Consider the following 25,312-nt stretch of genomic DNA (forward strand, 5'->3'; position numbering starts at 1 on the left):
TGAGGTCAGCACGTCTCCCGACGGGCAGGGCTGTGTTCCCGTGTGTTGGTTGTTCGGCCTGAGGTGTCTGGCAGCTGCTGGGTTGGGCCAGGTCCTGGTGAGAAAAGCCTGTCTGCAGGAGGGCTCACAGCAGGGAGTACTGCCCGGAGCTCTGCCCCCCGTGTCTGTCCCTGCCATGAGCCGCACCTGCCCCCCTCCACGGGACGGCCTGCCATCCCAGCAGCCAGGTCTGGCTCAGGCTCCCGTGAGGCCGCTGCTTTCCCTGGGTCCTGGTGCCCATGAGACCTGTGTGTGCCTCCGGAAGCACAGTTTCTGCGTCCCTCAGCCTTAGGGACCTCCTGTGATCGAACACCTTGATGCTCTGGTGGAGCCTCCCCCCAGCCAGACCCCCAGGCTGGGGCGCCTTCGCTCAGAACTTTCCCTCCTGTGTGACGGCCTCTGTGGTGGGGCTCTTCAGCCCGCTGTTGCACGCGTGGCGGGTATGGGAGCTGACCTTTCCACAGTCGCGCCTCGCCACCCTCCTCGCTGTGATTCTTCTCTGCTTTGGGGAAGGGGAGCCCCTCGGTGGATGGTGCCGCAGGCCTGGGTGCGGGCGGAAGGCTGCGGCTCCCCCACTGCCGCGCAGGGTGCAGCGTCCGCCGTCTCTGACTCTCCTCACCGATGACGGCCGCTCGCAAAGCAGCCCGGATGCACGCGCCCCCTCCTCAGTGCCCAGCGGACACTCAGGGACCGCGAGTCCTCTCTCAGACCCCGGATTCAGGCCGACATGGCTCTTGGTCCCTTCCCCATCGGGTCCCTCCATCTCCTGAAGGCTCCGGCTCGTCAGTGTTCTTCATAGGATGGGGCGGCCAGGAGCCCCCCACACTTCAGATGCCTGGTGAGCTAATCCTCCCAGAATGAAACCTGGAGGTCTGATTTTGCCTGAGTCTGAAAACTGTTACTAATCTAGGCCAAAATCGTGTTGGATTTCATGTGTCCTCTCGTGCACCTCAGTGAAGCTTGTTCCAACCCAAGATGTTTTCCAGAAGAACTACTGCCAAGAGAGCGCTCCCTAACTCTCACTCCACTCTCAGGGAAAGACCAAAAACAAAGGCTGAAAGTAATTAGAGATTTGTTCTCTTTAGGAGCGTAAGACTTCTGCCAAAAATAAATAATTAAACCAAATGGTTTTTGCATCAGTAAAACATTATCTCTAAGATGTTATTTATATGTTTATAATGATTGACAATGTTGTATTAACTTCTGCTGTACAGAAAAGTGTTTCAGTTGTGTGTGTGTATATGTGTGTGTGTGTGTGTGTGTGTGTATATATTGGAGAAGGCAATGGCACCCCACTCCAGTACTCTTGCCTGGAAAATCCCATGCACGGAGCAGCCTGGTAGGCTACAGTCCATGGGGTCACTGAGGGTCAGATAAGACTGAGCGACTTCACTTTCATGCATTGGAGAAGGAAATGGCAACCCACTCCAGTGTTCTTGCCTGGAGAATCCCAGCGACGTCGGAGCCTGGTGGGCTGCCGTCTATGGGGTCACACAGAGTTGGACACGACTGAAGCGACTTAGCAGCAGCAGCAGCATATATATATATATATATGCACACACACGTTTTCTTTCACATTCTTTTCCACTGCGGTTTATCTCGGGACACTGGATATAGCCCCCCGTGTTTTGCGGTGGGACCCTGCTCTTCCCCCGTGCTGTGTTAGTACCTTGCCCCCCTAGCCCCCTCCCCTGTGTTGTGTGGTGGGGGCCTGCTCTTCCCCCATCCTGTGTGTTAGTACTTTGCCCCCCTGGCCCCAGCCCCCCAGCCCCTCCCCTGGCAGCACAGTCTGTCCTCTGTGTCCGTGAGTCTGTTTCTTTCTGATTCATAGATTGTCCGTTTGAGTCATGTTTCAGATCCCTCGTGTGAGCGATAGCGGGTGCTTTCCATCTTTCTCTGTCTGGCCGGCTTTACGTGGAATGATAGTCTCTCAGTCTGTCCGTGAAGTGGCAGGTGGCGCTGCTCGCTCCTTTGTCGTGGCTGCAGCGTGCTCCGTTTGGAATGTGTCATTTCCTTTACCCACCCCTGTGTTGGTGGGCACTCGGGTTGTTTCTATCTCTGGGTTGCCGTGAGCAGAGGGGTGCTTGTGTCTTTCTGAATTGCAGTTTTATTCAGATATATGCCCAGCAGTGGGATTGCTAGATCATATGTTAATTCCATTTTTTGAGGAACCTCCATACTGTTTCTCAAGCGGCTACACCAACCAAGGTTTCCTCTAACAGCATAGGAGGGTTCACTTTCCTCCACACCCTCTCCAGCATCTCTTGTTTTTAAATATTTTAATGATGGTCATTCTGCCCGGTGTCAGGTGGCATACCTCATTACAGTTTTGATTTGCGTTTTTCTAATAATGAGCTGTGTTGAACACCTTTTCATGTGCCTGCTGGTCATCTGTATGTCATGGGGAAATGTCTGCTTAGGTCTTCTGCCCATTTCTCAGCCGGGGTGTCGGTTTTCTTGTTGAGTTGAAGGAGCTATTTGTATATTTGGAAATTAGCCGTTTGTGGATCACACCATTTGCCAATATCTTCTCCTAGCCTGTAGGTTATCTTCTCATTTTGTTTATGGTTCCCTTTGCTGGACGGAAGCTTCTAAGTTTTATTAGGTTCCATTTGTTTACTTTTGTTTCTATTGCCTTGGGAGACTGACCTAAGAAAACATTGGTGTGATTTATGTTAGAGGATGCTTTTCCTATGTTCTCTTGTAAGAGTCTTAAGTCTTTAAGCCATTTTGAGTTTATTTTTGTGAATAATGTGAAGTTGGGTTCTGACCTCACTGAGTACACGTGGTGGTCCAGCTGCCCAGCAGCACTTGCTGAAGAGACTGTTCTCCACTGTATCTTCTCCAGCCCCCTTTGTTGAGGAGTAATTGGCTGTGTGTGGGGGGGCTCATTTCTGGGGTCTGTGTTCCACTCCACTGACCCATATTTCTGTTTTTGTGCCCATACTGTGCTTTCTTGATAGCTGGAGCTTTGTAGTTTATTCCTAAGTAGTATTTATATTTTCTGGTTGTGTTTTTGAAAGAGATTGTTTACATCCCCTTTCTGATACTTCATCGTTAGTGCAAAGACATGCAGTTGATTTCTGTATGTGAATCTTGCATCCTGCTGCTCTGCTGAATTCTTTATCAGTTCTCATTTTAATAGTAGTTTTGTGTGGAGTCTAGAGGTTTCTATATATAGTGTCATGTTATCTGCATACCGTGACAGCTTTGCTGTTTCCCTTCTGACTTGGATGCCTTTGGTTTCTTTTTCTTTTCTGATTGCTGTATCTAGGACTTCCAGTACTGCATTTAATAGAAGTGGTGAGAGTGGGCCTCCTTGTCTTGTTTCAGATTTTAGCAGGAAGCCTTGTAGCTTTTCATTGTCGAGTATTATATGGATGTGGGCTTGGCATAAGTAGCTTTTATTATGTTGAGCTACGTTCCCTCTACGGCCACTCTGGTAAGAGTTTTTATCATGAACGGATGTTGAATTCTGTCAGCTGCGTCACTGAGATGATCGTGTGGTTTCCATCTTTTCTTTTGTTGATGTGCTTTATCACACTGGTTGACTTGTGTATGTTGAACCATCCTTGTGAAATTAAGATGAATCCAGGTAGGCCTTTTTATCTGTTGTTGGATTTGCTAATATTTTGTTTAAGATTTTTTGCATTTATATTCTTCAAAGACATTGGCCTGTAATTTTATTGTTTTTTGCAGTGTCCTCTGGTTTTGGTATCAGGGTGATGATGGCTTCATAGAATGTCTTTGGGAGTATTCTCTCTTCTTCAGTCTTTTGCAAGAGTTTGAGGAGAATCAGTATAAGTCCTTTTTTGTATGTTTGGTAGAATTTGCCTGTGAAGCCATCAGGTCCTGAACTTTTGTTTTTAGGGAGTTTTTTAAAGTAGTGATTCTGTTTTGCTTGCAATGATTGTTATGTTTAAATGATCAGTTTCTTCTTATTCCATTTTGGTGGGATGTGTGTTTCTAGAAACTTCTCCATTTCTTCTGGGTTGTTGAATTTGCTGGCATACAATTTTCGTGGTAATTTCTTATGGCGTTTTGTGTTCCTGGGGCATTGGTCTTCTTTTATTCTCTTTTTGTCTCTCTCTTGGTGATCCCACTCAGAGGTTTGTGGTAAGACGTTAATCTTGGTTTGTTTTCACCTGAGGTGCAGGTTTACCTGGAAGCCCTGAAGGACAGCACTCGTTTCTGAAAATCAGACAGTCTGTGCTCCACTCCTTTCCTGACGCTAAGCCCTTGCAGTTACTTCTCACATTATAGGTAATCGATTGTGCCGTCTGTTTCCGGGAAAAGCTCTAAATCAAACTACTGGAGTGCTTGTTGCTGGGCAGGCCGCCCTTCCTGACCCATTCAGAACACAGTGGTGCCTCGGACATTTGATCGCACTGATGTGGAATCTGTGGTTACTCAGCCAACGTTTAATTATGCGGAGGTGTGCTTGGAAGATGCCTGGGCGAGGGCAGTGCTCACATGGAAGCGTGTCCCGGCGTCCTGGAGTCCCAGCGTCCTCCGGCTCCCACCCTGGCCCTGTCCATCTCTCCCACCTTCACCTTGGCCCCACGTCCTCTCTGGCCCTTGTCCTCTGCCTGGAATCCCCTGACCTCCTCTCTCTGTGCGTGGCTGGACTCAGCTCTGCGACCTGGAGACCTGCTGACTGCTCCCAAGACCCTCGTCCCATCCCTGTGCAGGTGGGCGCCTCTCCTTTCCCAGGCAGCAGGGAGGGCGGTCGCAGTTGCAACTAGATGGCTTCGTGGCGTAGAAGCCAGGTCCCTACAGTGGCCTCGAGGCACCATCTGCGGGTGCCGCGGGGCCCCACGTGGAAGGCAGTGTCCTGCGCAGCCCCTGACCTGCTGGGGCTCAGCTCGGACTTGACACGTCCCTGGGCTGCCCGGGAGCACCACCTTCCGCCTGTGTCGGATGAAGTGGGAAGCTGTTGCTCTGGAGAAAGGCATTTGTTCCTAATTAAAAATCAACTGAACCTTACATTTAAATTTTTAATTGGTTAACTTCTATACAAACTGTGGAGCACAACACTTGTAACACTGAAGAGTAACAGTTAAATGTGAAAAAAGAGCCAAAATATTGGCCGGAAGGTGGGGGACAGTGTCATGGGGGTGGTGTGGAGGGCTGTCCCAGATCGACCCGTGGATCCTGCATATTCAGGACGCAACTGAGTGAGGTCAGGGATTAGGAGCTGTGTCCCCAGAAAATAGTGGAATATTTGAAAGAAAGCTTTTCCTATGGAAAAGCTCGTGCCCCCATCCCCATTGCTCCAGCCTTGGGTGGTGATGGTCGGGGGGTCTTTTCTAAGTGGAAGGTTTATTGAGACCTTAGTGGTAAGAAGGCCCCACAAGCTGAGGAGGGGGCCTTCCTGCCCCTGCGACCCCTGGCAGAGCTCCATCAGAATGTGGTAGGTGGCGGCTCAGAACCAGCAGCCCGGATTCCCATACACTCGGATGCCTAGTCTTCTGCCACTCTTCAAAAACTGAAATCTAGATTTCTGCTCCTGCATTTAATCACAGGAGAAGTGGATTGTCTCCATCATTGGTGATATGCTGAGTATAAAAATGCCGTCACTGTTCCACACTGTTGGCTTTAAAGTCTCACCTGTACCTTGTGGGGCTCCGCTGCCTATAGTGTGGACTCTGGTTTAGTTTATCTGAAGAGAAAACACACACACACACACACACACACACACACACACACGGGCTGTGTGTACTTAAGTATTTAAAGTTTCCATGTCGACCCTGCCCTCGGGCAAGGCCCTCCATCTCTCTAAACTGTTTCCTCAGCTGTGACATGGGGATAGTAATTGCACCTCTTGGAGAATTGAGCGACTGTCCTGAGAATAATCTCTGTGAGGGGCTTGGTTCACTCTCTGGTGCTCAGTCATCACTCAGGAAACGGTTACTGTTGTTCCCAGCAGACTTTGCTGGTGTGCATGCCTACCTGCCTGAGTTTTGAAACATCATAGACTTTGTGGTTTCGGATCTTGGACTGTAATCACACTCAGTTCTTCTGAGTTGTGGGTGTAAGAGACAGAACGTGTTAGTTTCCGTAGCCCTCTTAGAGGAGGTTTACAAGTTTGGCTTGTGATCTTGAATACTCGTGAAATACTGGATTGAAGTGCATTCAGTTTCTTTATGAGTCTTGCATCACCCCAAAGAGAGACTAACCACAAATTACTTACTAAAACGCACTCTGTTTGTGACCACATACTATTAATATTCCAGTTAAGTAACAGTAAAGGAGCTGCAACTTCCTGTCAAGCTGGCTTTTGTTTCCCAGTCATTAGGTGAAGGTTTGACAAGTTCAGTCTTGGGTTTTCGTTGCAGAAATGCTTGAGGAGGATGGTAGTGGGCTCCAGACCAGCGTGCATGACCCCAGAATGTGCTCAGGGGACCTGAGCTTGTGGAGACTTGCAGAGTGACAGGGAAGCTGAGGCCGTGTGAGCATCAGCATACCTGGTGCGGTGGCTCGGGGGGTGAGGTCCGCTGGGGGTGGCAGTCTCTCCTGGCCGGGGCCTGCACTCCTCTCTCTCTAGGCCAGAGGCAGCCTCACCTCACAGGGGAGCGGAGTTAGTGCCCACACGTGCGCGTGCCCAGGGCACAGAGGGCAAACAGCGCGGAAGCATCAGAGGCTGAGCAGAGAGGCGTGTTGTCAGGCCACGCGGGGATGCGTGGCCGGCGCCCTAAAGCCCCCAGCTCTCTGAAGGTTTCAGCAAAGCGCCGTGGCAGGTCCGGGGTGGCAGGCGGTCGCGGCGCCCGGGTCGGCTGCAGCGCGGCCCTGACTGGCGGGCGGCGGGGACAGGGCGGCGGCACTGTCCATCCTTGGCATCCAGGAGGCTGGGGCGGCTCCCTCACAGTCATCAGGCAGCTCCCGTCACCCACCCAGTGAGAAGGCCCCGCACTGTGGAGCCCGGGGAGCCAGGCGCCCCGAGAGGCGCTGGGCAGCGGTGGGGCGGGCGCGCTCCCGGGGGCGGCTCAGGCACGGCCCCCGTTATCTGAGGCGCCTCCACCGCGCGGAGAACAGGTCGGGACCGGGCAAACAGGCAGGTTTCCGCTAGGGAGGTTAACCCACCGGGAGGAAAGCCACAGGCCCTGGCAGCGGCAGGCGCTGCTTTGAGAGCGGGTCCCACGCAGCCCGGAGAGGGAGCGCGTCTGAGCTCACATCCGCAGCGGCTGCCCGGCAGGTGTCGCGGCCAAGATTCCCCGAGGAGATGCAAGAATCGGGGTCTTCAGACCTCCTGAAAGCTCTGGCCGCCTGAAGGTCTGTTCCACCAGCCCCTCTCAGAGCGCTGGGTGCCTGCGCCTGACCTGCAGCCTGAGCTCCTGGCAGAGGAGTCGAAGGCCAGCGGCTGTCCTGGCTGCTGACTCGGTCCTGGAAGGGGCAGGCGCGGTGCTGCCTCGGTCCTCGACTTCCCCGTGGCTTGGGAAGCATTTCCTGCTCGTTTCCTCCCACAGTGTCAGGAATGCTCCTTATTAGGTCAGGCGCGGGTTTTGTTGATAGGCTTTTGCTATTCCTGCACTAGGCCTTATTAAAAGTAGCCAGAAAGAAAGTCTTGGACCAGCTCTCTTACTGTTATGGTTCCGGGAGAACATTCCCTCTTGCTGCTCCTCCCTATAACTAGAGTTGCGCTATTACGGTCGGTGGTCTTTATAGAACTTGGTATCAGGTCACCTGCTCATCATTATTTTTATCAGAGGCTCAGTCACACATTTGGTAATACAAGAAACAATTTTGTAAAACAGGCAATACGTAAATAATTTAGCTAGCAGTGTTCGTTTCGCTAGAAATATCTCCTGGTGTTGGCCAGACTCCAAGCGGGGTGTCTTACTCTCTTCTTTCCTGCAGCCATGCACAGGCGGGCTGGGCCAAGGTGTTCCCTGTGAGCTGAACAAAACATTTTAGTTTAACATCCAGGCATGGGAGCAGGGTTCCCTGAGATAGACCATGTATGTACACTGTAAGCGATAGGCAACGTCTCCTTAGTGATTAACTTGTAGCAAAAGCAGTGGAATACAAAGGTTAAAGTAAAAGAGACCTGTTAAGGGCTCAGACCCGTTCTTCTCTATGACTGTTCCTCTTGTCGGTGCCCCTCCCGTAGTCTGGTGGGAAAGGGGCAACGGCTGCTCTGGCTGCTTCCTGCTGGACAGAGGCGATGGTGGTCGTCACAGAAGGGAACTGATGGGCCTTCAGCAGGGAATGTTCCTTAGAATCTTTAGTAGATGGTACAGTTCTCGTTCATTCTTTATCTACAATTATTTTAACCTGATGAAACCCTTTAGCCCTTTTGTTCCCTAATTTATCACTGGACTTGGGCTTCTGGCTCCAGTTCCTACACAGAGCTGTTAATCTCAACTTCCTGAGTGTCGTGACCACACTAGATGCCTGTGTTACTCGGTTGAACAAGATTCAATAAATGGCTGACTCGCCCTTCTCCAGCTGCCCTGAACCGCGGTCTCAATACTTAGCTTTTTGAAGAGCAGTCTCCAGCCTTCCAGGGGTTCACAGGCCCACCGCTCTCCAGGCCTCTCAGGAGCTGGGCCGTTTTCTGAGGACGTGGTGCTGTTTTAATCAGCCTGTGATGAACTCACGGCTTTACTCCAGCTGCCCTGAGAGGTGAGTGTGGGGCAGGTGATGTGTATGTAACGTGGTCCTGCCCACGTTGCAGTCAGCTCGTGTTCAGGCACTTTTACTTCTCTAGGCTTTTCATGGCGACTTGGTCTCCAGGTCAGAAGGATGTGGGCCTCCCTCAGTTGGACAGACAGACTCGTTGGAGGCAAACTGATGCGCAGAGGGTGGTACAGTGCCCGGAGATCAGCGCCGCCAGCAACGGTCAGGTCTTCAGGGCAGTCACAGGTTCTCCCAGTGGGCGCACACTGGGCTGGCCTGCCGTATTTCAGAGGGGCTTATTTAAGTCTTCTGGGAGCCATTCTCATCCACAGCAGGGCAATCAACAAGGCCTTATCCCAAGTTAATCTCTTGACATATTTAAGCGGTGGTTCTTCTAGAAAGTATCATCTCTGGCCGTGGGTCATGGGGCATCTGATACTTACCCAAAGGTAGATGGCTGTGATAAGCTTCAGAAATAAACTTGAGTGTCCTTCTTAATAATTCGATTAAACTTTACCATTACGTAACAATGACAACAGGGCTTCCATGGTGGCTCAGATGGTAAACTACCACCCGCAGTGCAGGAGAAGCAAGTTCAATCCCTGTGTCAGAAAGACCTCCTGGAGGAGGGCATGGCAACCCACGCCAGTATTCTTGCCTAGAGAATTCCATGGACAGAGGAGCCTGGCGGGCTACAGTCCATGGGGTCACAAAGAGTCGGACATGCCTGAGTGACTAACACACACACACACACACACACACACACACACCATGGCAACAAGGAACTGTCCGAGAAGTGAGACTTAGACAATAAATGCAGACTTCAATGAATAGAATTTGATATTCATTGACACATATCTCTAAAATTATCCTCATTGTTATCAAATACAGCCAAATTAAGACTGGTTTGTTTACAAAATGAATCTGGTTAATTGACCATATTGGCTCCTTTAAATTGGCTGTGTTGGAATTTTTCATGAGGAGTCTAATACTGAAATTTTAAAAGTCTTCTCAGGGCCAGGAAAGCCATACCAAAGGCTTGTCCATAGATTTTGCCGTACGGATTTAGGTGAATTCCTCCTTTTCTGAGGTCCCCAAAATACCTTGAGATTTTTGCACCTGTTAGGAAGTTCAGTTCAGTAGCTCAGTCGTGTCTGACTCTTTGTGACCCCATGAGTCGCAGCACGCCAGGCCTCCCTGTCTATCACCAACTCTTGGAGTACACTCAGACTCACGTCCATCGAGTCAGTGATGCCATCCAGCCATCTCATCCTGTCGTCCCCTTCTCCTCTTGCCCCCAATCCCTCCCAGCATCAGTCTTTTCCAATGAGTCAACTCTTCGCATGAGGTGGCCAAAGTACTGGAGTTTCAGCTTTAGCATCATTCCCTCCAGAGAAATCCCAGGACTGATCTCCTTTAGAATGGACTGGTTGGATCTCCTTGCAGTCCAAGGGACTTTCAAGAGTCTTCTCCAACACCACAGTTCAAAATCAATTCTCCGGCGCTCAGCTTTTTTCACAGTCCAACTCTCACATCCATACATGACCACAGGAAAAACCATAGCCTTAACTAGACGGACCTTTGTTGGCAAAGTAATGTCTCTGCTTTTGAATATGCTATCTAGGTTGGTCATAACTTTTCTTCCAAGGAGTAAGTGTCTTTTAATTTCATGGCTGCAATCACCATCTGCAGTGATTTTCCAGCCCCCCAAAATAAAGTCTGACACTGTTTCCACTGTTTCCCCATCTATTTGCCACGAAGTGATGGGACCAGATGCCATGATCTTCATCTTCTAAATGTTGAGCTTTAAGCCAACTTTTTCACTCTCCACTTTCATCAAGAGGCTCTTTAGCTCTTCTCCACTTTCTGCCATAAGGGTGGTGTCATCTGCATATCTGAGGTTATTGATATTTCTCCCGGCAATCTTGATTCCAGCTTGTGCTTTTTCCAACCCAGCGTTTCTCATGATGTACTCTGCATAGAAGTTAAATAAGCAAGGTGACAATATACAGCCTTGACGTACTCCTTTTCCTATTTGGAACCAGTCTGTTGTTCCATGTCCAGTTCTAACTGTTTCTTCCTGACCTGCATACAGGTTTCTCAAGAGGCAGGTCAGGTGGTCTGGTATGCCCATCTCTTTCAGAATTGTCCACAGTTTATTGTGATCCACACAGTCAAAGGCTTTGGTATAGTCAATAAAGCAGAAATAGATGTTTTTCTGGAACTCTCTTGCTTTTTTGATGATCCAGCGGACGTTGGCAATTTGATCTCTGGTTCCTCTGCCTTTTCTAAAACCAGCTTGAACCTCTGGAAGTTCACGGTTCATATATTGCTGAAGACTGGCTTGGAGAATTTTGAGCATTACTTTACTAGCGTGTGAGATGAGTGCAATTGTGTGATAGTTTGAGCATTCTTTGGCCTTGCCTTTCTTTGGGATTGGAATGAAAACTGACCTTTTCCAGTCCTGTGGCCACTGCTGAGTTTTCCAAATTTGCTGGCATATTGAGTGCAGCACTTTCACTGCATCATCTTTCAGAATTTGAAATAGCTCAACTGGAATTCCATCACCTCCACTAGCTTTGTTTGTAGTGATGCTTTCTAAGGCCCACTTGACTTCACATTCCAGGATGTCTGGCTCTAGGCGAGTGATCACACCGTTGTGATTATCTGGGTTGTGAAGATCTGTTTTTGTACAGTTCTTCTGTATATTTCTGCCACCTCTTCTTAATATCTTCTGCTTCTGTTACTGCTACTGCTAAGTCGCTTCAGTTGTGTCTGACTCTGTGCAACCCCATAGACGGCAGCCCGCTGAGGAAGGCTTTCTTATCTCTTCTTGCTATTTTTTGGAACTCTGCATTCAGAACCTGGCATTCAGATACTTACATCTTTCCTTTTCTCCTTTGCTTTTCACTTCTCTTCTTTTCACAGCTATTTGTAAGGCCTCCTCAGACAGCCATTTTGCTTTTTTGCATTTCTTTTCCATGGGGATGGTCTTGATCCCTGTCTCCTGTACAATGTTACGAACCCCAGTCCACAGTTCCTCAGGCACTCTATCAGATCTAGTCCCTTAAATCTATTTCTCACTTCCAGTGTATAATCATAAGGGATTTGATTTAGGTCATACCTGAATGGTCTAATGGTTTCCCCTACTTTCTTCAATTTCAGTCTGAATTTGGCAATAAGGAGTTCATGATCTAAGCACAGTCAGCTCCTGGTCTTGTTTTTGTTGACTGTATAGAGCTTCTGCATCTTTGGCTGCAAAGAATATAATCAATCTGATTTCGGTGTTGACCATCTGGTGATGTCCATGTGTAGAGTCTTCTCTTGTGTTGTTGGAAGAGGGTGTTTGCTATGACCAGTGCATTTTCTTGGCAAAACTCTATTAGTCTTTGCCCTGCTTCATTCCATATTAAGGCCAAATCTGCCTGTTACTCCAGGTGTTTCTTGACTTCCTACTTTTGCATTCCAGTCCCCTATAATGAAAAGGACATCTTTTTTGGGTGTTAGTTCTAAAAGGTTTTGTAGGTCTTTATAGAACCGTTCAGCTTCAGCTTCTTCAGTATTACTGGTTGGGGCATAGACCTGGATTACTGTGATATTGAATGGTTTGCCTTGGAAACGAACAGAGATCATTCTGTTGTTTCTGAGATTGCATCCAAGTACTGCATTTCAGACTCTTTTGTTGACCATGATGGCTATTCCATTTCTTCTGAGGGATTCCTGCCCGCAGTAGTAGATATTATGGTCATCTGAGTTAAATTCACCCATTCCAGTCCATTTTAGTTTGCTGATTCCTAGAATGTCGACATTCACTCTTGCCATCTCTTGTTTGACCACTTCCAATTTGCCTTGATTCATGGACCTGACATTCCAGGTTCCTATGCAATATTGCTCTTTACAGCATCGGACCTTGCTTCTATCACCAGTCACATCCACTGCTGGGTATTGTTTTTGCTTTGGCTCCATCCCTTCATCCTTTCTGGAGTTTTTCTCCACTGATCTTCAGTAGCATATTGGGCACCTACTGACCTGGGGAGTTTCTCTCTCAGTATCCTATCATTTTGCCTTTTCATCCTATTCATGGCGTTCTCAATGCAAGAATACTGAAGTGGTTTGCCATTCCCTTCTCCAGTGGACCACATTCTGTCAGACCTCTCCACCATGACCCGCCCGTCTTGGGTTGCCCCACGGGCATGGCTTAGTTTCATTGAGTTAGACAAGGCTGTGGTCCTAGTGTGATTAGATTGACTAGTTTTCTGTGAGTATGGTTTCAGTGTGTCTGCCCTCTGATGCCCTCTCGCAACACCTACCGTCTTAACTTGGGTTTCCCTTACCTTGGGCGTGGGGTATCTCTTCACGGCTGCTCCAGCAAAGCACAGCCATTGCTCCTTCCCTTGGACCAGGGGAAGTAGTTAGGAAGTAGTCCTTCCTAATTTACCCGATAAAGCTGCTGGGAACCTAGGAGTTTCCAGTATCTAGAGGGATCAGGCAGAGAGAAAAAAAAAATTTCCATTGTGGTTATAAAGGTATACTTTATCAAACTGCTGTAAATCATAATTAACTTAAGGGGAAAGGTTTCCTTAAAACCAAAAAGTCACACCTATCTTCATCAGTTTACTCAGTCCTGTATACTTTTTTACTAACAGCTGTATGAAATCAGAGTTGTCTTTAGACTTTTAAAATATCTTACCTGGTTTAGCATAATGATTTAAAAGTCATCAAAAACCTGTACTTGTCAGAAAGTCCTTTCTATGACTCTTCTTAGAGTTGAAGCATTTTGCACAGCGTCACCGTAAGTGTCTATGAATGATAAAGGACTTCAGAAGGCAAGATTGGAGATCTGATTATAATGCTTTTTGACAAAGACGCTTAACCAAGTTATGACATACAACGTTTTCATCTGTGTCCTGGCTTCTAAAGTGGTTGACTTCACAGCTGTGATTTCCTCTTTCCTGAGCTGCTTTTCTAGAGAAGACCTTTCCGTGTCTCCTAGTGGATGGGCTTAGCCTTGCTGCATTCTTTCAGTTTCTGCTTATGAGAAGAATTCTTTTTCTTCTTCTAAAGGATAGTCTTGCTTGTAGATTCAGGGTTGCAGTCTTTCTTTTCCAGGGTTTTGAATGCACCTTGGCACCCTCCTGGCCTGCGGTGTGTCTGTAGAGCGATCAGCTGACAGCCCTGGGGGGCTTGCTTCCCTTGTAACTAACTCCTTGTTGTCTCTCCTGCTGTCTTTGGAATCCTTCCTTAGCTTCTGCCGTTTTCACTGTGGCCTGTTCTAGTGCACGTCTGTCTGGGTTTATCTTGTTTGGGACCCGCTGTGCTGCCTGTACCTGGATGTCTATTTCCTCCTTTAGGTTCGGGGCGTTTTCAGCCATGATTTCTTCAGATGCATTTTCATTCCCCTTTGTCATCTTTCTGGGACCCCTATTGCATGTAGATTGGTGTGCTTTGTATTATCCTGGATCTCTCATATTGCTTTCTTTTTCTTCATTTGACTTTCTGTCTGCTGTTCTGATCGGGTGACTTCTCTTCTCCCAGATGACTTATGCATTCTTCGGCATTATTCCTTCTGCTATCCGTAGCCTTTAAGTCGGCTTTCATCTCAGTGAATGAGCCTCCTATTTCTTGGTTTTATAGTTTCTAGTTCTGTTTACAGGAATCTGCATTTCTGTCAATAGCCCTTCGTAATGTCTTCAGTATTTTCATTATCTCCTTTCTGGACTCCTCGTCTGTTAGATGGAAGAGGTTTGTTGCCTGTTCTTTCGGGGATTCTCTTGACCTTTCAGCTGGGTGTGGTTCCCCTGCTTCTTCATTCCCCTCCTATTTCTCTCTCTCTGAGTTTGGGGGCACGGTGCTCTGTGGTCTTGGAGGGCTGCTTTTATCTGGTGGCCTCCCTGGGCGGCCCGTGTGGGTTCACTCTGCTTTCAGGATGCGTGCCTGCTGCTCTTTCCTCAGTGTGGCCGTCACCCCCTCGATGGGGGGGTGCCATGGTGCCAGAGCCGCCTGGGTGCTGAGCTGGGCCCCCTCTCCCCTGCCCTGGCCACCACCCTCCAGGGCAGGGTCTCCTCCCCGGTTGCTGAGCGGAAGCCCCCAGTGTGAGGCCGGTGGGACTGGGGCTGTCCCGCCGGGAGAACCCCCGTGTTCCTTCTCCAGACCTGCCCGCCTGGGCGGGTGCCCTGTTGCTGGGGGGCTCACAGAGGACCTCGTGGCTGGCACTGCCCTTGGCCCCCCCTCCAGTGTGGGAGTGCAGGCAGCTGACACAAGTCAGCAGCACAGATGCTGACACACCCATCCGCCCAAGGCAGGTCCCAAGATCCCAGTGGGCCTGCGCTGGGGCTGCGCTGGGCCTGCAGTGGGCCTGCGCTGGGGCTGCGCTGGGCCTGCAGTGGGGCCTGCGCTGGGGCTGTGCTGGGCCTGCAGTGGGGCCTGCGCTGGGGCTGCAGGGGGGCCTGCGCTGGGCCTGCAGTGGGGCCTGCGCTGGGGCTGCCCTGGGCCTGCAGTGAGGCAGCCCAGGTCCTCTGCGCTGGTCTCTCTTCTGCCGCCGACCGGCAGTGTACCCCGCTCCGGGCCTTTCTGTCTCAGCTGACGCCCACACGGGTGAGGGGGCTTTTTGGGGTGCCAGCACCTTCCCTCTTTTCCAGCCCCTCCCAGGGCTCAGGTCCCATCCCTGTCCCTTTATTTTTTCTTTTAATTGGAGGCTAATGACTGTACAATATTGTGGTTTTGCCATACATTCAGTGTCCCTTTAAAAAGAACACTCTTTCATCCCGCCCAGGTATGTGGGGATCATTCTTGTGTTTCTGGGCACCTCGCATCTTTTGCCGGCATTCGGTAAGGAACGAGATTGTTCCCCACGGAGATGTGCTTTTGATGTATTTGTGGGAGGAGGGGCGTTCCACGTCCTTCGATTCTGCCGTCTTGATTCCTCCCCCAGCATTTTAAGATAACAACTAAAATTATAACACTATGCCAGGACAGGTCCAAATTTTAGGAATTCCATATAATTTCTAGCATATATATATTAATAACGTTTGCCCATACCATATAGTCTGAGGAGGTGTATCACTCATTTAACAGTACTTCCCGTGTACTTTAACATACCAAACAATCCTTATTAGTTTAATATTTTTCCCTGAGAAACCTGAGGAGCTCTCTAAAGGATCCCAAAGTTAGCTGGAGGTAAAAAAAACTTTAATTAAAATTTGATATTTGGGGATTTTTGTCAGAAAGTTTCAAAACAGTCAAATAAGATCGTAGGTCATTTTCACACAGTATTATTCCTTAACCAAAATAAGAACCGCTCTCAAGAGCAAATACAAATCACTTAAAGGCACAGAAACCCACACAATGTGTTATCAGTGGCAGCATCCTAGGAAAGCTCTGTCCTCTTAACAGACAAAACAGAATCCAGTTTTGCACCAGCTTACTTTTACTAATGATTCATTTACTGAATTTAATCTAAACTTAGTCAGTTCTGACCATGCAGAAAGCTCTGTTCTGCAAGCCTTCCATTACTTTCTGCATCCCTATTATTTTGCCCCTTCATTTTCTCATCTAGAAACAACCATATGAACTTCCATCACTTAATTTAGCATGACTTTAAAACTGCATGTTACCAGATATCTGGAGAGATCATTTGTGTATCAAAGGCACAGGAAGAGAAATGCAGATTCCTTCTCTCACTGCTTATACAGAACCCAGCCATCTTCGGGAATTTTTCCCCCAGTTCCCAAATATTCAGTTCAGTTTAAACAAACAAATGAGAGTCACAGACAGTAATATAGATCATCTGCTCATATTCACAGTCACTTTCAGCAAAACGAGGAGAGAACAGGATTTGGACTCAGGTACTGAGACACTCACATACATCCACACACACCCCAGATAAAAGCAATTGCAGAAGTCCACTTTTTAAAATTTACTTTTAATTGGGAAGGATAATTGCTTTACACAGTTGCATTGGTTTGTACCAAACACCAGCATGGAGCAGCCACAGGTTCCCCCGTGGCGTCCCTGACGCTTGCGCCCCCTCCTGCCTCCCGCCCCATCCCACCCCTCTGGGCTATTTCCGGGCCCTGGTTTGAGCCGAGTCTTGCGGGAAATTCGCATTGGCTGTCTGGTTTGCACATGGTCGCGTATGTTCCCGTGTTACTCTCTCCATACATCCCACTCTCTCCTCCTCCCCCCCCCAAGTCCATTCTCAGTATCTGGGTCTCTGTTGTTGCTCTGCAGATAGTTCATCAGTGCCATCTTTCTAGATTCCATACGTATGTGTTAGTATATGGTAATTGCTTTTCACTTTCGACGTCCTTCACCTGGTATAACAGGGTCTAGGTTCATCCACTTCATTAGGACGGACTCAAATTCGTTCCTTTTCATGGCTGAGTAGATTCTACGGTGTATATGTACCACAGCTTCTTTATCCACTCATCTGTCGATGGACATCTAGGTTGCTTCCATGTCCTAACAATTGTAAATAGGGCTGCAATGGACCCTGGGTTATATGTGTCTTTTTCAGTTTTGATTTCCTCAGGGTATATGCCTAGTAGTTGGATTGCTGGGTCATATCGTGGTTTTATTCCTAGTTTTTTAAGGAATCTCCGCACTGTTCTCCATAGTGGCTGTATCAATTTGCATTCCCACCAACAGTGCAAGAGGGTTCCCTTTCCTCCACACCCTCTCCAGCATTTATTGTTCGTAGACTTTTTGATGATGGCCATTTTGACCGGTGTGAGGCGATATCTCAGTGTAGTTTTGATTTGCATTTCTCTAATAATGAGTGATCCTTGAGCATCTTTTCGTGTGTTTCTTAGCCATCTGTATGTCTTCTTTGGAGAAATGTCTGTTTAGGTCTTTTGGCCATTTTCTGATTGGGTTGTTTTCCTGCTCTTGACTTGTATGAGCTGCTTGTATATTTTTGAAATTAATCCTTTGTCTGTTGTTTCACTGGCTACCATTTCTTCCTGTCCAGAGGGTTGTCTTTTCACTTTGTTTATAGTGCCCTTTGCTGTGCAAAAGCTTTTAATTAGGTCACACTTGTTTGTTTTTTGTTTTTATTTCCATTACTCTAGGAGGCAGGTCATAGAGGATCGTGCTGTGATTTATGTCATAGAGTGTTCTGCCTGTTTTCCTCTAGGAGTTTTAAAGTTTCCAGTCTTATATTTAGGTCTTTAATCCATTTTGAGTTTACTTTTGTGTATGATGTTAGGCAATGTTCTAATTTCATTCTTTTACACGTAGCTGTCCAGTTTTCCCAGCACCACCCATTGCATATTCTTGCCTTCTTTTGTCAAAAATAAGGTACCCACAGGTGCGTGGGTTTATCTCTGTCTGGGCTTTCTGTCTTACTCCATTGGTCTATATTTCTGTTTTTGTGCCAGTACCATACTGTCTTGATGAGTATAGCTTTGCAGTATATAGTCTGAAGTCAGGAAGGTTGATTCCTCTAGCTCCATTCTTCTTTCTCAAGATAGCTTTGGCTATTTGGGGGTCTTTTGTGTTTCCATATGAATTGTGAGATTTTTTGGTTCTAGTTCTGTGAAATATGCCATTGGTAGTTTGACAGGGATTGCACTGATCTGTAGATTACATTTGGTAGTACCGTCATTTCCACAATATTCTTCCAACCTAGGAATATGGAATATCTCTCCGTGTTGTCTTTGATTTCTTTCAGTGTCTTAACAGTTTTCTGAATACAGCTCTTTTGTCTCCTTAGGTAGGTTTATTCCTAGGTATTTTATTCTTTTTGTTGCAATGGTAAATGGGATTGATTCCTTAATTTCTTTTTCTGATATTTCATTGTTAGTGTATAGGAATGCAAATGATTTGTGTATTGATTTTGTATCCTGCCACTTTGCTAAATTCACTGATCGCTGTAGTGATTTTCTGATCGTGTCTTCAGGATTTTCTATGTATGCTATCATGTAGTCTGCAGTGAGAGTTTTACTTCTTTTCCAATCTGGATTCCTTTTCTTTCTTTTTCTTCTCTGATTGCCGTAGCTAGCACTTCTAAAGCTATGTTAAATAATAGTGGTGAGAGTGGCCACCTTTGTCTTGTTCCTGATCTTAGAGGAAATGCTTTCAGTTTTTCACCATTGAGAATGTTTGCTGTGGGTTTATCATATATGGCCTTTATTATTTTGCCCTTCTATGCCCATTTTTGAAGTTTTTTTTTTTTATCATAAATGGGTGTTGAATTTTGTCAAAAGCTTTTTCTGTATCTATCGAGATTATCATATGGTTTTTATCTTTCAATTTGTTAATCACATTGATTGATTTGCATATACTGAAGAATCCTTGCATCCCTGGGATAAACCTGACTTGCTCATGGTGTATGATCTTTGTAATGTGTTGTTGAATTGTTTGCTGGAATTTTGATGATTCTTGCATCTGTGTTCATCAGTGATATTGGTCTGTGATTTTCTTTTTTGTGTTGTCTTTGTCTGGTTTTGGTATCGGGGTGATAGCGGCCTCAAAGAATGAGTTTGGAAGTGTTCCTTCCTCTGCAATTTCATGGAAGAGTTTTAGAAGGATAGGAATTAGTTGGAGGATTAATGGAGGATAGCTAAAGATTTCCCAGTTTTGCAAGAATATGCCAGGGGACTCTAGGATGGAGCAGAGCTCTGATCATCCATACCTAATTATTACCTATGATTGATGCTATCAAATATCAAGCAAAAACAGTTCAAATCAGTCTCTCAGGGTCAGTTCCCTAGTCACAAAAAGGGAGAACCCCAACAGATGTCCCATCAGAAATGAAGCTGAATGACCTTGTCCAAAGAGGAACATTCCAACCAGTGCTCTGCCACAAGCAAAACCCACCCGACGGGGACATCACACACAAGCCTCGCGTGCACAAGCTGGAGCGACTGGGCCCCAGGTGACACTGAAGGGGGCCCCAGGTGACACTGAAGGGGGCCACAGCGCTGCATGTCTCAGTCCCAAGCAGCCTTGTGCCCGGGGGTGGTTCGCAGCTGTCAGGGGCACTGCCTCTGACATCCCCAGAGTGAAATGTACCCTGGAAGCCGCTGGGACTCAGGGAGGGGCTGCCTCTGGCTGGGTCAGCCTGTCACAGGCACGCACTCCTGGCTGGCCTATGAAAATCCCTGGCGAACGTGTCTGTGTGCCTGACACAGCGTGAAGCCAGACGCCACCAAACACTGGAGTTTGGAGCAGAGAAAGGTTTACCGTAGGGTCACGCAAGAAGGGTAGTTGTGTCCGCAAACCCCCAAACTCTCCAAAGTGTTTCAGCACAGCATTTTTAAAGGCCAGGGGAGGGAAAGGGGTCCCAGGGTATGTGATCGCTCATGCACAATTCTCTGATTGACTGATGGTGGTAGGGTGACAGGGCGGTGTCACAGGGGTTAACGTTATCAGTCCTTAGGCTCCAGGAGGCCTGGGGGCCATGTGCTCAAGGTCGTCAGGTAGTTAACATCTTCCATTTGGTGGTGGTGGGGGGGTTCACATCTGTGAAATAATTTAGGAAATGTGCATCAGATACAGTTATCTGGGTGCTTCAGAGGAGCTAAAGCAGCAGATGGGGGTGGGAGGGAAGTCCTGTCTGGGGAAGGCCCCACAGGATCCTGCTTGGCTACATTAGTGAAGGCTGTTCCTGGGTGGACAGGAAGCCGAGCAGGAAGCAGCCCGGAACCCCCCATCCGAGTGAGCCTGCAGGTGGGGGCTTTGGCTCCAGAGCAGCCTCGAAGTCCTTGTGGGCCCCAGACATGCTGAACTCCAGCCACTCATAGCCGCACTCCCGTTTTCCTAAAGACGAACAGCACCTGGCACCTCCTCAGACCCCCAGAGGGGTCCGAATGCCCTCTTCCTCTTCCCTCCGCTGTGTGTAACGTGAAGGAAGGTGCCAGCCAGCCCTGGGGCAGCAGGTGGCCGTCTCCACTCTCTGGCCTCAGCCACGTGGTCACTGCATGTGGTGGCTGAGGGTGGGAGAGCCTTTGTGGCCACACCGGTCACGCACCTCAGAAGGAGGGCCCTCCATTTTTCTGATAGTTTGACAAGAAAGCTTTGACAAACTTAACTGAAATAATAGCATCCCTGATGTTTTAGCTCAGTAAGAGCAATGAATTGTGATTAAAAAACTGCGTCACACCGATATGCTTTGAAATGTTTTTATTGATGAGGACATCTTTTGTGGTCACACAGTAAGCTTGTGGACGGGCCCACTGCTGCTGGGCGGCTGCTGGCTCCGGTGCTTTGCATCTGCCGAGGTCATGCCTTTCTCGGCTGCTCCAGCCTCTGCCCCAGCCCTGGGTGAGCAGCAGTCAGCAAGAGCCCTGCCTTCAGCTACATCGTCTAAAGATTATTTTCTGAGAACCTTAATTATTTGACCTGTAAGGTTGTTATACGTCTTTCAAGGTACAAAGAAAATGGAATTAGTTATAAAACTGGAAGAATGTGTGAAACCAAATAGCGTTTCAGTTTCTCAAATGAAAACACTGCCAAGCTAGTGTGGTCGGTGTCCAAATCCAGACCCCTGGGTCGTGGGTGGGTGACGCCATTTTCAGCAGCCTTTGCTCTTCAGTGGGCTCTGAAGCGACAGGCGTGAATGCCGCCGCAGAGAGCGCCCTCCCAGCCTCACACCCTCCTCGTCCCAGCGCCAGGTCCGGGGGCCTGGAGCTGCAGGCGCGCAGAGCAAAGTGGGCGTGAGGGGGTGAAGCCCGGCGGCTCCCAGGCCCGGGTTTGTCACACGTAAGGGTCCTTGGTGTCGCTGCTGGGTAACGGTCTGGTCTGTTGACAATGCTGTGATGACTTGTCTGAACGTGAGACTCAAGCAGATAAAGAACTCTTGTTATTACTGCCTTAATTACCCTAGACTACCTGGAGAATTTTGTTTTTAAAAATTCTGTCACCCTATGGTAGATCTATACTGACATGGAAAGATTGCCAAGACATGACTTTTGGTGGGAAAAAAAAAGGAAACTGAAGAAAAATATAACTGCTTGATTCCATGTATGTAAAAATAAAATACCCTAGAAAATGGAAAGGCTGAATGGGCAGCACACTCCTGGGAGTCTGCTGTCGAGAACTGGGAGAACAAACTTTTTTGTTGTTGTTAAAACTGACCTATTTGGATTCAGCGCTATCAGAAATAAATGTGCCCTCTTGAGGCATCAAAATCTTTCTGTCTCAGTGGAGGCCTGTGCTGGCAGACTAACTGTGGGTCAGGCCTCAGCTCATACCGTCTCATTGCGTGTCTCATCACAGGGACAAGCCGACCTCTTGAAGTACGCCAAGAACGAGACCGTGGAGAACCTGAAGCAGATCCACTACGCGGCCGTCTCCTGCGGACTCAGCAAGCCGGGCACAGAAAACGCCGATGTCCAGAAGCCGCGGCGGAGCCTCGAGGTCATACCCGAGAAGGCAAGCGATGAAACTGGAGAATGAGCGGACTTTCTAGAGATGATCACAGAGTCTGTAACTCTAGGACCAACTGTCAGCCGGATGGGACGTTCGCTTTGCACTCACTAATGAAAATAATATGGGGATTTTAAAGCACAACTGGAATAGCTAATTGCAGTCTCTTAAAACTGTGAATGTATGTAGCAACCCTGCTTATGGAGGCAAATAAACTCTTTAACAAGAAATTCTCTTCCTGGCCCAAACAGGCTGTATTTGTATACAAAGACGTCATAATTCAGTTCCAATGTGAACAACAGACTAGCCACTCTGGTTCCATTGAGAAGCAGACATTTTCCCAACAGAAAACAATGTCTTAAGATGCAGATGGACTGTATGGTCTAATCAGTATTTACTGGGCAGGGTGGGGGGGAACCAAATCCTAAAAGAAGTTTTACTTACGTATGATTGCCGGGGCCTCTGGGTGCTGGGTGATTCTGGCAGCATGCCTGCTGAGAGCCATGCTTACTGAGAATGTGAGTAGCCCGAGCCCCTGAACGTGCAGAGCACGGGCTTCCAGGGCACTGTGGTGGCGGCCGCTCCTGGCTGGGCCCTGCTGGGTGCGCAGGCCACGTCAAGGCACCGGCGTGGCAGCAATGCCCTGTGCATGCCTCTCGCTGTATGAAGCGGCGGCCGCATTAAAGACATGATTTATGGTATTTCTCCAATAGCAGTGCGTGCATTTAATCAAAGTTTAACTTTTTTAAAATTTCCAGTTCAAGGTAATTCTACTAAGAGTGGCCAGCGACTTGGTAAACAGCTTTGTCAGAGGCGTGTCTGGTTTGGCATTTTGCTTTCGGTACATACAGTGGCCCCGACTTTACACAGCGGCTGCTCTCTGTGAAGCCAACACCTCGCCCCTTCTCAGCCTCTCAGGTCCTGCGGGGGGCGAGCCTGGACCCCGTGCAGACCGTGGGCCAGGGGCACGTGGAGCGGCTGCGGCAGCTGCCGTGTTCCTCCGGTCAGCTGAGTTGTTCGTTAACACCAGACTTTATTTTCTGGATCAGTGAAACGCCACACTATTTTGGAAGAGCTACTGGACACTGCAGCCTAATGACTGCTTCTCCCAAACCAAACTGCTCGCAAATTTTGGAAGTGTAAAAGGTTTCTAAATCCTCAATAACTGCTTTTAGATTTGTCCATTTTCTTTTCAGCCACTCGGGTAAGTGAGTGGGATAACTGTGGGATCTGCACTGTGGTGTCTCACTTTTTGCTCACGGCATCTGCTCAGGCCGATACACTGACTTTATTTCTGCCCAGACCCTGAAATACCCTTTTACAGAATACGTCCTCAGCCCGGCTCTTATCGCTTGCCTGTGCATGTCCACTGGTCTTCACTCAGTATCATTCCAGTTAGAAAATTAAACCTGTTACCTGAATAGTAACAGTGCAGTTTCCTGCTCACACAGGTGAGCAGCCAGCCAGTAACCGAGGCTCCTAGTGCTGAAATGAACTCTGCGTGGAAAAACAAAATGAGTAGAAAATAGTGAAAAATTAAAAGCAGATTTGTAGACTGAGAAATAAAATAATGTGTAATTTAGATTACTGTTAGCAATCCTTGAACTTATCTGGCCAGTAAATAGCAATATTCAGTGAAAATCCAGAAATCATAAAAAAGACTTAAAATATTAAGAAATTGCTACATTTATAGTAACAGAAGGTATTAGCTAGTATGTGACTTAAATGGGAGCAAGGCACATGTCATTTCTGCGGTTCACATAGGCTTTTAGCATCAGCAAAATTGAGAACCCAGGGTCATTCCATCCAACACTTCCTTTCCCAGAGCAGAGGCTGGGGACAAGAGCGGTAAGCTGTGCTGCCTGAGCTCAGAGTCTGGCGGGGGAGTGACCCAGCGCAGGGTCAGTCCGGATTTCCACACTGCAAAGGTCAACCCTCTTTTGACCTTCTCTTCAAAGGGATGAGCCAAGCAACAGGAGAAAGCGGGGCCTTCCGGGAGCTGCCCCGGCTCCTGGAGGCCCTGCTGCAGCGGGCGCCAGCGGGGCGCGCAGCAAGGCCGGCTTGGCGCTCTCGGCCTTCTTTTCCGACGCTCAGATTCCGAAGGTGAAGACGGCTGTCTGAGGAGGGGCGCTGACAGCCGGGGACGTGGGGTCTGAGGCTGGAGAACACTGGAGCCCTGCTGCGCCCGCGCCCAGCTCTCCCCAGCTGTCCGCCGGCGCCCCAGGGGAGGCTGGAGGCCCGCTCCTCCTCCCCCGGACGGCGGGAGTGCGGAGGAGAGGTTGGCGCTGCCCGGTGGGCTTCCGACGCAGGCCCCGAGGGCAGCACCCGGCCGGGCGCGCGGGCAGGGGCGTCTCCCGGGGCAGCGGGGTGGCCGGCGGCCATCAGAGGTCCAGGGGGCTCACGATGGTGAAGCCCGAGTCCTTGCTGTGGCCGCTGCTGTCGTCGTCGGGGCTGGAGCTGGGGTTGCTGGAGGAGGCGGAGGCCGGGCCGGTCAGCGGGTCGGAGAACACGAGCACCGGCCGGGCGGCGCCCCGGAGCGGCCGCAGCGGCTGAGCCTGGCCCGAGGGGCTCAGCCCGGCGCCTCGCTCCTCGCAGTCCTTGGAGACCAGGACGAAGTCGTCCGCGCCCGGCCGCTCCCGGCGACCCGGGGCTGCTGGCGGGGCCTGCAAAGGGGTCAGGGCCGGAGGAGGCGCGGTGAGGGGCGCTGGGCGGGCCCTGGCTCCTCCCGCGGGCAGGGGGCTCCTCCGAGGGGTCTGGGTCTGTCCCGCCCGCGGGGGCCGGCCTCTGGTTTCGTCCCACTCCTGTGCGAGTCGGGGCAGATATCCAGGCACAGGTTGGCCCGCCTGGAGTCCAGTCACTGGCGCCCGCTCATCCCTCGAGCACCGGGGTCTCCCAGGACGGTGGGGGGCACTGGGAGGGTCTACAAACACATGGACCGGGAAGGGCCTCTGCCAAAGAGCGGAGCTGCGAGAAAGGACCTCACAGGGCTCTCTGCTGGAAGAGCACTCTTAAAGCTTAAAGAGTCCCATTTGAAAATGCCGTTCTGCTTCTTTAAAATCATAAAAAAATAAACAGTTTGTAAGCATCTGGATGCTACTTTTTGAGAAGGTTAACTTGGATGAGATTTTGCTAAAATATTCACTCCCTGGGCCTTCGCAGAAAACATTCCCTGACCCAGGTGGCTTACGGGGTGATGGACGCTGAGAAGTCCCTCCCCCTGAAGGCCAAAAAACTTCCGGCCAAGTGAAGTACACTCTGGACAGCATTGGGGAAGCAGGGTCGGCAC

At 49.1% G+C, this 25,312-nt stretch overlaps 2 protein-coding genes across 12 annotated transcripts in view; one reads left to right on the forward strand and one right to left on the reverse strand.

Moving 5' to 3' along the window:
- The window catches only part of PLCL2 (phospholipase C like 2), a 210,074-nt gene extending 187,818 nt beyond the window's left edge, over window positions 1–22,256 (forward strand). For both annotated transcript variants that reach the window (XM_025286467.3, XM_025286552.3), the window contains one exon: window positions 21,877–22,256. In XM_025286467.3, the coding sequence (XP_025142252.2) occupies window positions 21,877–22,056 (180 nt within the window). In that variant the 3' untranslated portion in view covers window positions 22,057–22,256. The remainder of the gene's footprint in view (window positions 1–21,876) is intronic.
- Window positions 20,767–25,312, reverse strand: part of TBC1D5 (TBC1 domain family member 5) — a 586,162-nt gene continuing 581,616 nt past the window's right edge. For all 10 annotated transcript variants that reach the window (XM_025287205.3, XM_025287148.3, XM_044938556.2 and 7 more), the window contains one exon: window positions 20,767–24,689. In XM_025287205.3, the coding sequence (XP_025142990.3) occupies window positions 24,408–24,689 (282 nt within the window). In that variant the 3' untranslated portion in view covers window positions 20,767–24,407. The remainder of the gene's footprint in view (window positions 24,690–25,312) is intronic.

Source organism: Bubalus bubalis, chromosome 1, assembly GCF_019923935.1.
Source record: "Bubalus bubalis isolate 160015118507 breed Murrah chromosome 1, NDDB_SH_1, whole genome shotgun sequence".
In the NCBI taxonomy this organism is placed as follows: domain Eukaryota; kingdom Metazoa; phylum Chordata; class Mammalia; order Artiodactyla; family Bovidae; genus Bubalus; species Bubalus bubalis.